The 16,050-nt window shown below is 36.1% G+C and overlaps 2 protein-coding genes across 3 annotated transcripts in view; both read left to right on the top strand.

Annotated features, from left to right (window-relative positions):
- Positions 1-36: 36 nt before the first annotated feature.
- Positions 37-5,619, top strand: rmi1 (RMI1, RecQ mediated genome instability 1, homolog (S. cerevisiae)). Of its 2 annotated transcripts, XM_051670036.1 has the most exons (3): positions 37-155; positions 504-546; positions 2,781-5,619. In XM_051670036.1, exon 3 carries the CDS (start codon positions 2,815-2,817, stop codon positions 4,510-4,512), a length of 1,698 nt encoding a protein of 565 aa, XP_051525996.1. In that variant the 5' UTR covers positions 37-155; positions 504-546; positions 2,781-2,814; the 3' UTR covers positions 4,513-5,619. The 2 variants fall into 2 exon arrangements, with proteins under 2 accessions (XP_051525996.1, XP_051525997.1); XM_051670037.1 differs by lacking the exon at positions 504-546 and having other exon boundaries at positions 38-155.
- A 2,174-nt stretch (positions 5,620-7,793) lies between these two features.
- Positions 7,794-16,050, top strand: part of LOC127424667 (BDNF/NT-3 growth factors receptor-like) — an 80,534-nt gene continuing 72,277 nt past the window's right edge. The window contains exons 1-7 of the mRNA XM_051670033.1: positions 7,794-8,208; positions 8,722-8,796; positions 8,898-8,969; positions 9,873-9,941; positions 11,015-11,157; positions 14,172-14,308; positions 15,782-15,914. Coding sequence (XP_051525993.1) covers positions 8,000-8,208; positions 8,722-8,796; positions 8,898-8,969; positions 9,873-9,941; positions 11,015-11,157; positions 14,172-14,308; positions 15,782-15,914 — 838 coding nt within the window. The 5' untranslated portion in view covers positions 7,794-7,999. The remainder of the gene's footprint in view (positions 8,209-8,721; positions 8,797-8,897; positions 8,970-9,872; positions 9,942-11,014; positions 11,158-14,171; positions 14,309-15,781; positions 15,915-16,050) is intronic.

The raw sequence follows: 16,050 nt of genomic DNA, 5'->3' as shown, positions 1-16,050 counted from the left end.
ATTGATTGGCTAATGTAGACGTCAATCTTTCCTGACCGCCCAAAAAGTAGTGAGCGGTGTTGACTAGCTGATCTGTTGGAAAACAGTTGCTGTTTGATATCTCTCAACTTTGATGTTTCTTAAAGAGTTGATCCACAAAAACTTCATTAGTCGCCGTAAGTAAGAAGCAAAAGATCTGTAGTCAAAATTATAATAGCGATTAACTAATTAGAGCAAAGTGATCTGTAAAATGATGGCGACCTAAAATTGTGCACAATGTAGCCTGCGCCAGAATAAACGTGGAATTACTCGATTTTTTTGTAAGACTTCTAATTGAATTAATGATAAGTTGTCTGTAGTTTAGTATGTTGTATAGTATATTAGGTTAAAGTATAGAATAGTAAGTAGTAAATTATATAGTATGCTAATTATGAATATGAATAATTTATATTATGCTTTGTGTTATTATATTATTAATATTTTATGATGTTTTACTATATTATTTTTGTTTTGTTTTTAAAAAGGGTATTTCACTTGAACATACCATGTAGTGTCTGCACTGTAAAGGTAATGTTGATTAAATAACATTATAGTATGCATTTTAATGTATTTTTAATTCAAATTTCAGTACATTTTATTATTTTTATTTTTTACTAATTTTATTATTTTACTAAGGTATTTTACTTATTTTTTATGTACCATAGTATTTAAAGGTTATGTTAAAATTGATAAATTGAATCTGAAAGCTTTGCATTTATGTATTTGCATATTTATAAATGTTTTAATTGTTAAATAAATGTGACATCATCATAAATTCAGTGTAATATTCAGGGATACAACCTACTCACCTTTTGGCCACAGTCACTTTTTTTAAGCTAATTTGCCCTTAGTTTCATACAAGTCCTAAATTTTTCTTATAAAATCTCTTGAAATGTGTACTTAACACTTAAAAAAAAATCTTTAAATACAGCAAACAAATCAACTGTAAATATACCCCTGGAACACCTGCTATGACGTTCTCACCTTTTTCACCTCTCATGAGCTATATTATTGGGATAGGGTTTTATCCCTATATATATATACACAGGTGCTGGTCATATAATTAGAATATCATCAAAAAGTTGATTTATTTCACTAATTCCATTCAAAAAGTGAAACTTGTATATTATATTCATTCATTACACACAGACTGATATATTTCAAATGTTTATTTCTTTTAATTTTGATGATTATAACTGACAACTAAGGAAAATCCCAAATTCAGTATCTCAGAAAATTAGAATATTACTTAAGACCAATACAAAGAAAGGATTTTTAGACATCTTGGCCAACTGAAAAGTATGAACATGAAAAGTATGAGCATGTACAGCACTCAATACTTAGTTGGGGCTCCTTTTGCCTGAATTACTGCAGCAATGCGGCGTGGCATGGAGTCGATCAGTCTGTGGCACTGCTCAGGTGTTATGAGAGCCCAGGTTGCTCTGATAGTGGCCTTCAGCTCTTCTGCATTGTTGGGTCTGGCATATCACATCTTCCTCTTCACAATACCCCATAGAGTTTCTATGGGGTTAAGGTCAGGCGAGTTTGCTGGCCAATTAAGACCAGGGATACCATGGTCCTTAAACCAGATACTGGTTGCTTTGGCACTGTGTGCAGGTGCCAAGTCCTGTTGGAAAATGAAATCTGCATCTCCATAAAGTTGGTCAGCAGCAGGAAGCATGAAGTGCTCTAAAACTTCCTGGTATACGGCTGCGTTGACCTTGGACCTCAGAAAACACAGTGGACCAACACCAGCAGATGACATGGCACCCCAAACCATCACTGACTGTGGAAACTTTACTCTGGACCTCAAGCAACGTGAATTGTGTGCCTCTCCTCTCTTCCTCCAGACTCTGGGACCCTGATTTCCAAAGGAAATGCAAAATTTACTTTCATCAGAGAACATAACTTTGGACCACTCAGCAGCAGTCCAGTCCTTTTTGTCTTTAGCCCAGGCGAGACGCTTCAGACGCTGTCTGTTGTTCAAGAGTGGCTTGACACAAGGAATGCGACAGCTGAAACCCATGTCTTGCATACGTCTGTGCGTAGTGGTTCTCCCCTACATTTTTGAATGGGTTTTGTTTCACAGTCCTCTCCAGGGTGCGGTTATCCCTATTGCTTGTACACTTTTTTCTACCACATCTTTTCCTTCCCTTCGCCTCTCTATTAATGTGCTTGGACACAGAGCTCTGTGAACAGCCAGGCTCTTTTGCAATGACCTTTTGTGTCTTGCCCTCCTTGTGCAACGTGTCAATGGTCGTCTTTTGGACAACTGTCAAGTCAGCAGTCTTCCCCATGATTGTGTAGTGTACAGAACTAGACTGAGAGACCATTTAAAGGCCTTTGCAGGTGTTTTGAGTTAATTAGCTGATTAGAGTGTGGCACCAGGTGTCTTCAATATTGAACCTTTTCACAATATTCTAATTTTCTGAGATACTGAATTTGGGATTTTCCTTAGTTGTCAGTTATAATCATCAAAATTAAAAGAAATAAACATTTGAAATATATCAGTCTGTGTGTAATGAATGAATATAATATACAAGTTTCACTTTTTGACTGGAATTAGTGAAATAAATCAACTTTTTGATGATATTCTAATTATATGACCAGCACCTCTATATATATATATACATATACATATATATATATATATATATATATATATATATATATATATTAAATAAAATGTTTTGGTTAAATCTGATCATTATTAATTAATAATTAAAAAAAACAACTATACATTTTCCTCGTTCTCCATTTAGAAGTTCAGTCCGCGGTGTTTTGGACAGTGAGAGGATGTCCACAGTGAGTGAAGTCCAGGTTACCCAGGAATGGCTGCGTTCTGAATGGCACATCCAGGTCCCTCCTGCCTGGCTGGATGCTTGTGTGAACTGGATAAAGGAGGAGGCGGAGAGAGAAGCCGTGCCCCGGGCCCTACTCAATCAACGTGTCTTGGAGCAATGGTTACTAACAGACCTGCGAGATCTGGCCCACCCAGTGCTCCCTGCAGGCGTCTCAGAGGCCCAGAAGACAGAACTAAACAGCTGTTACTGTGTACAGATGGACTCTCTACTGGACATCAGCCAGCCTGCTTACACTCAACTGCAGCGCATTCGGGGCACTGACTGCTCCAACGAACAAGTCTCCGCGGTTACACAGGAAACACAGAGGCCATGGGAGGCCAAGCCCACTCGTATGTTGATGCTGCAGCTTACGGATGGGGTGCAAAGTCTGGAGGGTATGGAGTACCGGCCCATCCCAGCCCTGAGTACCAACCTGCCACCTGGCACGAAGCTACAGTTAGTTGGGCCTATCGTTGTCCGTCTCGGGGTGTTGCTCTTGAAGGCAGAGAACGTGAAGGTGTTGGGAGGGGAGGTGGAACAGCTCTTGCAGATATACTCTCAAGGTAGAGTGCTTTGTGGGACACTGGGTCTACCTGAGGAAAACCATCCACAAGGTGAGGAACTGGATGACCAGGAGCTCTTAGCCAGTGTGGAGGCTGTGGAAGATTTTCAGGTAGCTGACAGTGGCTACGACAGCCTGAATTTGCAAGCGTTTTCCAGACCATCTGCACCTCACCTTCAATCGCAACGCTCCCAGTTAAGTCCCCGTCCACAAGAGACACCCATTTCCATTGACAACAACTGGCATGAGGTTGAAATTCTAGATGATGACTTCAACAGCATTCCAGATGATTTTGATGAAGTTCCACAAAACTTTGAGGACAATATGGTGGATGAAATTCCTGAGGACTTTGATGACATCCCATTAGAGGAGCTAGATAGCGTGATGTGCCCTTTAGATTCAGAAGTGTTGCCCAGCACAAGAGAACACACTGAAATTGAGCAACAGACATTTCCAGCTTCAGACTTACCAAGTGTAGACAACCATATTAACCAGCCCAAAACTGTAGGACTGAACCAGATTCAGTCAAATTCTGCCTACAGAACTCCTGTTGGCGAAAGAAGCTCCCACCACAATAGATCCTTAGATGAATTTCTTAAGTATGAGTCTAAATATGAATCAGTTTCAAGTAGGAAGCAAAATGTTAGTGCAATAACAGATGCACCCATACCCAGGTACCTCTGCACTCTGCAGGCTGGCACTTGGCCGCCAACCAGTGTTCAGGTTTTACGTGTACAAGCCTTTATTGTTACATTGGTGGGAAACTTGCGCAGTAGTGGTGGAGTTTGGAAACTGGGAGCCACCATATCAGATGGGACGGGGTATCTGGATGTGGATCTGTGTGACGCAATGCTCACTAACCTCATTGGCTTCTCAGCAGCAGAGGCCCGAGTGCTGAGGAAAGACCCAGTGAGACGCAGCGATGTGGACAATGGGATTCTGCACTGTCAGAGAGAGCTGGTGGATATGTGCTGTATGCTGAGCATACAGGTGGATCAGATGGGCCGAGGAGTCGTGTTGAGTGCCAGTCCGCTCTCAGAAAGAGAATGCAGTGAGATACAGAAACGAGTGAATGAGCGGAGGAAATAAGTGTTTCTTTCTTGACTCTTACTGAGAAACATTTTCTGGGTGAACTTACTCTGGCAATGGGATTTTGAATGGAATAACTCTTTGGTTCTCTGAGTCTGTAGACGGCATCTCAAAAATGCTCCCAATTTAGGTTAAAATTTCAGTATCTCATGTATTCTATTTTTGTAAATGTATTTGTTTTGTTAGTTCTTTGTTACTTTTAATACTTGAATGTGTTCAGAGTTAAATAAATCAAATGAAACTGATTAAAATTATTTATGTATATTATTTCCTGGACAATGTTAACTAGATTTTTACATTTTCTTTAGAAAATAAGAGTAGTGCATGTCCCTGCAAAATTTGCAGCCACAAGGCTATGGTGTTGTGAAAGGTTGTCAGGGCATTGCTATTCAGTTGTTAAGGAGTTCTGAGTGGTGTTAAGTGCATTGCTATGAATGAACCAAGTTGGATCCCTCATTCAGTGTCTTCTTTTTTTTTTTTCAGGCCCATTTTGTTGTCCAGTGTGGGAAAATTTTAAGTCCAATCACTTGAAGTAATAGCACACCTGTGTCAATAGCACAAGCACTGTTTATAAATAAGTAAATAGGTTAAATACTTGAGGTTAGGGGTTTGCTCAAATCCCTAACCTCAAGCATGAGCAATAATAACAGTGATTCACTGCTTATACAGCCCTTAATGAAATACCAACTGGCACCGATAGATGGCAGCAGTGAGATTTCAAACCATTCCAAACCATTTTGGGGGTGAGGGGTCACGGGTGTTGAGGTCACAAATATAATGGTCCTCTTTGGTACTTCAATATTGTAAAGGCACTGAATTCAATAATTTTCTGAATAAAGGCTTGAAATGCAATAAAGGCCCAAAATTATTTAATTTTTGGTTTTAAAAGATATGTGTATTTTTAAAGTTCACACAGTACAAGACAAACACTGTCTGCATTGCTAGCAATTCACCTGTTTCTGTCATCTTGCTGTCTCAAGGAAAAGAAATATAGAAATAAAATGTCAAGAAAATGAATATAATTTGAATTTCTTTTCATCACTGATGTATCTGTAAAATGACATGAATGTGTCAGCTGGCTAGTAAAAAGAAAATACACAAAATGATTTACTGCCCTCAAGTTGTCCCTCATTGTTTTTTCCTCCCAGTACAATCTTAACACAATCTTTTCTTCAAGAATCCTAACGCTGCTCTTTTCCATACAAAAACAGTTTATATTGAGCACTACTGTCAAGGTCCAAAGAGAAAAAAATAATTATTAATATACCATAAAAGTAGTCCATACAACACAAAGCTGTTGTAAGGCCACAGAAAGCCTGGAATAAAGTGCACAAGTCATATGGACTACTGTTATGATGTCTTTGTACTGAGACTATAATAGTGCTTTATAATATTTGTCCTTTATGAAGCTTGACAGCTCCTGCTCACTATAAACTGTTATTCTATAGAATAGAGTTGCTTAAAATATCTATTTTTATTTTCCAAGTAAAAGTAACAGCATATGGATTTTGAACAACATAAATGAGTGAGTAAAAGTACATTTTCCATTTTTAAGTGAACTACTTTAACTGGTGGCTCATCCTCAAAATAAAATGGTCTCGTTTAAAAGAGGACAACATTCAGAATGAATTATAGACAAAGAAATTATTTAGAAAATCTTAAATTGATTTTAAATTTGAATTAAAAATATTTGACACTATCCTTGCCACAACCTAAAAACTCAATTGAAGCTACAAGTCATGGGGTTTACAATGTTCTTGTTCTAATCTGTGGGTGATAACGCTCTACTTTGTGTTATAGATCATTTTCTAAGACAATGTCAAGTGAATTTTCTAAAAAGGTACTTCAGAAATGTACCAGATATCCACATTCTTCCTCTTCCGTTAATGTTTTCACATTCAAAATTATGAATGACATACAAATCACGTACTGTACATGACATATTTTTAATTCAAAACGGCGAATTTCGTCAAATAGTGAATAGTTTGCACCACTGGAAATTACTATTGATCTGTACAACATTTCATTCATAAAACAGCGGTCACATATTGCATGTTTAGTTAGATACTTACATCTTACATGACACTAACACTCTTAACCTGAACTTGCTGATGTGCGGCGCTGGGTTAATCCACTAGGTTCCTGCTCAGCTTCTTAAATTTGAGTTCCGCCTTCATCGATTTGATTGGCTTTCTCAAATGACATTGACGAGCGGTGTTAGACTACTGTACACACTAACATTTTAAAAACGTTCTTAAACCATTATGTTATTCCTGCAGCAACTTAATGACAATTAGACAGCGGTGCATAATGAAATGCAACAGAACAGCAACAAGGATATCAGTTATTGGGGGGGACAATCTGGCCATATCTGATTATTGGGGGGGACTTGTCCCCCTCAAAGTATATTGTGATTATGGCCCTGATTCCTAGATATTCTTCCTGCTGTTAAGGTTCCCCATGATCACAACAGATGCATAGCACATTTCATCTTTACCAAGCCGCTATTATTGTATGATATATAGTTTTCTTAGCATGATGCATATATACACCGTACCTGTACTTGCTTGTTTTGATTATTGAGGGGGTTACTATGCCCGTGGGTCGTGCTATAATTAATATAATGAAAATAGTCAAGGCTAAAGGGCGTTTATTCGCAATAGCGTATAGCAAGGCTTCAAGTTATTTACTGGTTTTTTAAAGCAGTTGGTTCATAATAAAAATATCAAGGATTGATAATAATTTTATTTAGCAGATTTATTGAGCGCAGACTTAGAAGTTAATAACAGACCATTCGTCGATGTGTGCTGTAAACAGTTTAATGTGATGCATAAAAAAGGCTATTTTGACTATTTTTAAAATGTCGGCTACGAGTTTCCATTAAAAAAAAAAATTCCATCAAATTTAATTGTAATGTTTAAAAAAAAATTGCATGAATAAAATGTAAAATATTTAGGTTTTTATTAAAGATGAATCAGTTCATGTTGATGGAGTTTTGTTATGAAATAGAAATGCGTTAATCTTAAAATTAAAATATTTTTGAGTAGAACTATATTGTGTATTTTAGCACGCGATTTCCAATCAGTAGCCTACTAACAGAATTAAACCTTTAGATAGATAGATACTTCAAATCTGTCGGATCATTGGGATGTTGTCAATAATCAATAAGGCATTTGAATGATCTCTTGTGTTCTCCTCCCCTCAGATGCTCTGCGCATCATCCAGCGCTCTCTTCAGCACGCGCAGTTCTCCAGAACGCGTCTTCTGTTCTTGTCCGAGCACAGACCGCGCGCGTCATTCAACGCATCCAGAGCATCTCGCTTATTTACCCGAGGGAGAGAGACATACTGAGGCGAGAGGAATACTGACACTTCACCAAAAGAGACGCGCGTGAGGGAGACAAGGTCGGCTGCGTGCTCCGATCCGTGTCTGGACCCAAGTCGCGTTGGGTTTCAGGGGTCTTAAATCTGGCGGCGAGGACCCGGGGATGAGCCTGCTGTTGGGGGGCTTCGGCATGGCGGGCTGCGGGTTCGGTTGGGTTCTTCTGGTGCTGCTCGCGCTCTGGAGGCCCGGTGCCGCTTGTCCCGAGCTCTGCACTTGCACTGGCGTGAGGATCTCCTGTGTGGATTCGGAGCGCAGTATCATGGCTTTTCCCATGCTGCAATCCGACGCAGAGATGGAGAACATCACAGACATGTGAGTTATGACGGAGAGCCTGATTAAAAGACATGGAGCTGCCAGAGGTTTTTATATCATAGAAACCATGCCTGGGTTGTGTCTTTAAAATCACACTTAAAAACATTCAGCCAATTACAGTGTCATCGCCTTGCATACAGACGTGATTTATTTATGTGATGTATTGGAGTTGTGTCAAAGATTATATGTTCAAACTACAGTACGCAATTATATTTGTCCTCTGAATGAATATTGTGCTATGAGAGTCAATGGACATGACTTTTGAACATTATACTCTACTGCAGTGATGCTTTTCTTGTTGCTGTTGACTATTATACAATAATCTATTTGAAATTGTTATTGAATGGAGTTTGCATGTGTTAATTTGATGCAGTTGAGCTGGTTTAATTAGTAGGCTATTTTGCAATTAGTTGCTAGTATTACATTTACAAATCTGGCAACCAAGACACATTAGCAAGTGTTATTGGTATTTCATCATGAATGACTCTTATGTGCTTTTCTTGTTGTTTGCAGATACATTGCAAATCAAAGCAGTTTCACATCCATTAATGAAAAAGATCTCAACTTATTCCACAACCTTAGAAACTTGTGAGTATTAAAAGTGTACAGGAACTGTAACTCGGTTTATGTTCTTTATTTGTGGAAATTATATAAATTTGTGAATGTTCTACAATGTTCTTGATCTACAGAACGGTAACAAACACGCGGCTCACGTATATTTCTCGGCAAGCCTTTCAGAGCAACCTAAAACTTCAGTATCTGTGAGTGCTTTGTCTGGTTTTTGAAGGAGGTGCTGTTGTTTGTCTATGAACATGGTTTGATTTTCAATGGTTTAAACTTCAGAATTATTAATTCTGCAACATGAATGTTATATTTAGAATAGATGTTATGATCTTATATTGTGTGAGTTATTGTTAAAATAAATATGAAATGTTTTGTATAAATGCTAGAGACAGACCGATAATCGGTTTGACCAATATTTTTAACTGATATTTACACTTTTACACTTCATCGGTTATCGGTTCATTAATATTGCATTTACCGATAAAGTTGGACACATAAGACTTTACATTTTAAATATTTCATAAGTGAGGGGATTTAAACAAGTGTATATTGCAACTAAAACTGCAAATGAATTCTTTGTAGACTGTCCGCAGTTTTAATTTTGTAAAGATATTTTGTAAAACATAATTGGTTACACTTTACAATAAAGTGCCATTTGTTAATATTAGTTAATGCATTAGGTATCATAAACTAACAATGAACAATGTATTTATTACAACATTTATTAAGGTTTGTTACTGTTAGATAATACAATTACAATTGTTCATTGTTAGTTAATGTTAGTTGATATTGCATTAACTAATGTTAACAAATACAACTTTGGATTTTAAAAATGTATTAATGTCGTAATTAGCATTAACAAACATTAATAAATGTTATAAAAGTGTTGTTCATTGTTAGTTCATGTTCACTGATGTTGTTAACTAATGTTAAAAATGGCACTTTATTGTGAAGTGTTACCAAATATTAGTTATCAGACACTTAAATACAAAAATAATCAGTATCGTATCGAGCATCAAAAACCAATATCGGTCGATCTCTAATGAATACTGTTTTATTATATGAGTTTTGTCATTGCTAATCATTGCCTCCTGTTACAGAAATCTCAAAGAAAACAATCTGTCGTATCTTTCCTGGAGGACTTTTCGCCATTTAAACATCTCATACCTGTGAGTCTCAGACCTTTTCATGGAGATATATTTTATGCATGCAATTGAACTTTATCTAAAGTAAGTGATTTATTTTTTTTCTTTTGATTTTTTTTTTTGTGCTTTTCTTTGTTTTGTGTTGTTTTGCTTTGCTTTGCTTCATTTTGTTTTGTTTTGTTTTGTCTTGCTTTGCTTTTCTTTGTTTTGTTTTGTTTTGTTTTGTTTTGTTTTGTTTTGTCTTGCTTTGCTTTGCTTTGCTTTGCTTTGCTTTGCTTTGCATTGCTTTGCTTTGCTTTGTTTTGTGTTGCTTTGCTTTGCTTTGTTTTGTGTTGCTTTGTTTAATTTTGTTTTGTTTTGTGTTGCTTTGGTTCATTTTGTTTTGCTTTATTTTGTTTTGTTTAATTTTGTTTAATTTTGCTTTGTTTCATTTTGTTTCATTCATTTTGCTTCTGCCACCAAGACAAATTCCTTGTATGTATAAGCATACTTGGCAATAAAGCTCATTCAGATTCTGATTCTGATTTCATGTTTTTTTTTTTTTCTTACTTGTTTGTATGTGTATGTTCTGATATATGCATTAGTACATGACAAATGCTGATGCCAGTACAGAAAGTGGGGTGGCTGATAGGCTGGTGGCTGCTATTATATAGTATGATATAATACTAGTTTTTGATAGCAAATGAGGCTTGCACCAAATTGCTGAAATTAAACAAGCATTTGTTTTGCATAATGTTTTTGAGACACTCAAAAATATTTGACAACAGATACTGCTCAGTATCCATTGGCATGGCTGTCATTAAATTTTGGAACATGACACTTCTGTTTGGAAGCTGACACTTTTGTTAATCAGCCAAGAAAGAAGGGATATCGGCCAATCTTGATCATCTCAAAAAGGCCAAATATTATCAGATTAATTGGCCTGGCCAATATAGCGGTCAATTTCTAATGTGCACAGTAATGAGCAGAATCAGGTTTCATGTATAGTGGTTTGTATATTTCTGTGTGTGTTTAAAATGTTTTTTAACAGCATGTTTCAGAATCCTGTCATTAAATATTGTATATCAGATGCTTATATATCTGTCTTTGTGTTTCAGGTTGCTGGAAGGTAACCCTCTGCAGTGCTCATGTGAAAACGTGTGGCTGAAACAGTCGAGAGGAGAGGAGGCCGAGGAGCTGCTGTGTGTGGAGGAGGGAGGAAAGAGGAGGACGCTCTCCTCACTCACACTGCCTAACTGTGGTAAGAACAACTGGCCCAAAATAAGATAAGGAGAATACTGTCCAGACTTCCCTCAGGTTCAACTGCTTGCCCATGAATGGAGAAGATTCCTCTTACTATCTTCCTGTACTTCTTTTTCTTATCCACAAATTTGGACAGACTACACGTAAACTTTGTTTTGTAGATAATTTCAGCCTTAGGTGTGTTATCTATTTTTGGTCTCTAAAAACTTCAAGCTTTTTTAAGGAATTTAAAGTTAATGTATGAAAACTCCCATTGACTTACACTGATAGAATTTTCAGCTTTCAAATTGTAATCAACAGTGCTGATGTCATTTCACATGAATTGTAACTGATCCTGTCTATCTTGCATCTATTTATCAAGCTGTAGCCACTTTTACACTGCAAAGACAGTCACGTTATGTGTTGATTTTTGTGCTCAGCCAACAGAAAATAAGATGTGTACAGCTCTGATGCAAGATCTCATTTAACCAAAGCCTAAAAACCTGAACTTACCTAAAACTTTAAAGTTTTAGTGTTTTTGCCATTAGAAGTAATTCATAATGAATTATTTGAGCTTATTCAGTTTTTAGTCAGTTAAAACAAGCAAAAATATTTTCAAGGAAACTTTGCTTTGGTTTTTCTCATAGTGTGGTTATATGATATTTAAAAGTAAAGTTTGGGTTTGTTTGTTTGTTTGTTAAGATGGGACTTGTTCTGGCTGTAATTTTATGGCTGCGGCTTGAGACTCGGATAATTATTGATCCAAAGATCAGCCTCCAGCCAGGCCTATTTTAAGCATTACCACAGCAGAACGCCCTCAAGGGAGGAAGAGAGGATGAGAGAGAGAGGGAGGAAAATGGAAAAATAGAGAGAGAGAGAGAGAGAGAGAGAGAGAGAGCGAGCGACAGGGGGGATCCCCGGAACACAAAAACACTGAGATATTTAGTGCTGAGACTCTGCTGTGAGCGTCAGCTGGCCTCTTGCCAAATATTGTCTCTCTTTTCCATTTTTTGCACCATGAAATAAAATGATGAACTGCTCAGTGAATCGTTTCAATTTACCATAGTTTAGAGTACATCTAGAGTGCCAAATGTACATGAGAGATTTTTTCCAGTGTGATAGATTTTTTTTTGCAGTTTAAATTGGTTGTTCTCAACTGGTTTTGTTTTCAGGACACAGATTTTACATTGGACACCCCATATTGAAAATATTGAAATCAAAGTCATTATTTTGAGATAAAAAGTCATTATTTGTGATATGCTTAGTCATGATTATAGGATTATGTCATAATTTCATAATACTCCTCAATGTGTTCTCAATTCATTAGGCCAGTATGATTTTATGCTGTGAGAAAAAGATCATAAATGATCATAATTCATCATAAATATTACTTAGTGTCTCATAATTATGAACAAAGCACAGTTTTTCATTTATTTTTTATGTAGTGGAAACGGCTTCCATAGGAGAACAACTGGTTTAAACAGTTTCCTGCAGTTGCAAGAGATGCTAGGTACAGGCTGATATAGTCATCAATTGTCGCAGCTTGTGAGCAGATAGCGATCTGACTCGGCTGTCCACTGATGACATCAGCACAGAGACAGTCTGAACTGTCCACACTCAATGCATTTACTGTGAGAACCCAGCGGGCTAAAATGGCATTTCTGTGACACAGGGGGAAAAGAACAAGTGATTCGATTTCTGAGCTGAAATATCAAATATAAAACATTTTACACTCTAGATGAAATCTACATCATAAAAATTAGGTTGTTTTTGGTTTATGCTTGAAACTAGTAAAAAAAAAAAAAAAAAAAAATGTGCCAGTCAATAAGAGAAAATAAGATTTCTTGAGACACTTGTACTCAGTACTCAGACATTTTAAAATAAAAGACATCTTAATAAGATCACAAAGGTTTTGGTTTGTTTGAGAATTTTTAAAATTGGGCATTTCAAAAATGTATTAATGGTAAAATTTACACTCATAGAATACATGTTTACTACTATTAAATTGAATGTATTTTAGCTATTTTTTAAAAGTGTAAATTGCACAATTTGTGCAATCAGTGGATCACTCAATACGATCCTATAGGTTTCTAATAAAATAGAATATTTTCCATTTTCCTATTTCCTTGATGTTCAACTGACCACTTGAAAATTTCCTCATATGTCCAAAAAGAAACTTTGAATTTTTTTTTTTCAAAGAAAAATCACTCAAAAAGACTTTCTAAATAATCTAAAAAAGACACTCATGATACTGTACATGTTTCTAAAAACAAGTCTTAAAGGGATATTCTGGGTTCAATAAACGTTAAGCTCAGTCAACAGCATTTGTGGCATAATGTTGAATACCACAAAAATTAATTTTGACTTGCATCTCCTTTTCTTTAAAAAAAAAGAAAAGATTAAAATAAAAAGAAAATATCAAGGTTCCAGTGAAGCACTTACAATGGAAGTGAATGGGGACAGTTTTTGGAGGGTTTAAACACAGAAATGTGAAGCTTATAATTTTATAAAAGCACATATTAATTCTTCTGTTAAAACTTGTGTGTTATTTGAGCTGTAAAGTTGTTTAAATTGGCATTTTTACAGTCATTTTAGGGATTTAGGGTTTCTTGACATTATATCGTCATGGCAATGAAGCAATTTTATCACACTAAAATCATATTTACAAGCATACTGTTTATGTCTTGTGGTTAAACTTTTGAAATAGTATTTTAATATTCAAAAAATGGCCACATTCACTTTCATTGTAAATGCCTTGCTGTGACCTCGATTTGTGCTTTTTTTTAAAGAAAAGGAGATGCAAGTCCAAATAATTTTTTTTGGGTAATCAACATTATGCCACAGATGCTGTCAATTGAGCTGAACTTGTATTGAACTCTGAATATTCCTTTAATGACTTATGGAAATGTAGATTCTGAAGTTAATATTTCACGTTTTAAGGTTTATTTATTTATTTGCTGATAAAGAATATGATTTCTTTATAGTTAATTCGTGGATGTAAACGTCTTGGTTTTTGATGTGTTTTCTTTCTAGTTCTCCCCAGTGTGATTCTCAGTCCCACTAAAGTGACCATGCTTGAAGGGTTAAACGTGACGCTGACATGCAACACCTCAGGAACGCCCACACCTAGTCTAAACTGGAACACATGCGCACTCAAGTCCAGATATGAGGTAATCCTGAGCTTAATCTAAATCTGTACAAGTGATTCAGTGTTTGTTTGTGGTTGTAGAGTTTGGATCCGTGTGGATCCGCAGGGGTTCAGTTCATCAGATTTTAGACTTGACTGGGAGTGAATGAGGAGCCATAATATATAGTTTCAATTAGGGCTGTCAATCGATAAAAATCTTGATCGAATTAATTACATGACCTGTTGATTAATTAATTGAATTAATTGTATATTCTATTATTTGCTGAGAAAGGCCCCCAAATAAAGATAATTCAATAATTCAAATATATAATCAAATTGAAATACATTTAATTTATATTGGCAGATGAGAAAGCATTGATATGACAAAACAAAAAGTGGCTTTAGAAGTCAATATATAATTTATTTTTATTCCCATATTATTGAACAAGCCTACAGTCGACAGCAGTCCATTTTGTGACAGAGTTCATCAATCTTTCCAGCTCACACAGGACGCTTTCTTGTGCTCCGTCTGTCTTTAAATATATTGTCGGTTTATGTACATTTGCGTCAGACGGACACATCTGGAGCTAAAAATAGTTAAAAATAGTTTAAAAGTACTCTGGAAATTGTATCTCGGGATCCTTGCATTCTGATGTGCTTCCTCTTGTTCTCAAGAGCTCAACCTGGCTCTCATTCTGTGGCTGCACTGCTTGTGAGGTTTGTTTAGGTGCGCTGACTGCCCCCTGATGAAGCGGCTCGTAAAAACACAAAGACACTTCACTTCAATGTAGTTCAAGCTTTAATTGCTCAGAAAATTGGAAAATGCTACTTACTTTTATTACAGAAATTACGTACGGGTCAGGAGGCACAATTAATTGTGTTAAAAAAATGTACGCGTTATTTTTTGTTATAGTTAATCACATTAAATCAACACTTTAAATTGACAGCACTAGTTTCAATACACCGAATTAATATGGCAGTTATAACACTGTTAGATCTGTTTACTTTCTTTTTCAGTGGGTTTGGTTAAATACAATTATGTTCAAAAATTCAAAGCTTTTATTTTTCACTAATCTTTTTTTACATTTTATTTGTTTGCATGTTTTTCCCCCCAATTTTTTTTTTCATATTCATAATATTTTATCAAATTTTAATTACTTTTTCAGCCTCTGAAACAACTTTTTAAAATCTGCTGATGTAACCAAGGCCATTTGGGTTGGGGAAGATTATATAAACCAATAATATCATAGCATAATATTTCATAATCTTATGTTGTTTTCTGCTGAATATTCAGTTTCACTTCACATTATGGAAATGAAATGCATTGTGAATGCAATTTCCTTTTGTCTTTAAGCTATTATGTAATTATATTTTTGGTGAGAAGATGGTTTGTAACTGAGTTAATGATTTTAACACATTGGTTAGTTAACTAACCTTCAAGGCTTTGATTTATGGAACAAGGCAGAAACACTGTAAATAGAAATGACATTGACATTGCTGTAATCCACACCCTCAGCTTGAGCGCTCAGGTCAGATGTCAGAGCTCAAGCTCTTGGATGTCTCTTCCTTGGACAATGGATGCAAAATCACCTGCAGATCTGATAATATGGTGGGCGTGACTGAGAGCTCTGTGCATTTGGACATACTATGTAAGATCTCATCTAGACCAAACACACAGCTGTACGAACTAGATCTAGATGTTCTCTGTTCTATAAGCATTATTTGTGTAAAACTGGTGCATAATTACTACTCATTTAAACTGAAATGTAAAGTGGCCCTATATGT

This window comes from Myxocyprinus asiaticus, chromosome 33 (genome assembly GCF_019703515.2).
Source record: "Myxocyprinus asiaticus isolate MX2 ecotype Aquarium Trade chromosome 33, UBuf_Myxa_2, whole genome shotgun sequence".
In the NCBI taxonomy this organism is placed as follows: Eukaryota; Metazoa; Chordata; class Actinopteri; order Cypriniformes; family Catostomidae; genus Myxocyprinus; species Myxocyprinus asiaticus.
Note: the sequence above shows the minus strand (reverse complement) of the source record. Positions and strands in the feature narration are given on the sequence as shown.

Bases quoted from the DNA above. Each gene is read 5' to 3' on its own strand.
- rmi1 (XM_051670036.1), top strand. From the start codon at position 2,815: ATGTCCACAGTGAGTGAAGTCCAGGTTACCCAGGAATGGCTGCGTTCT.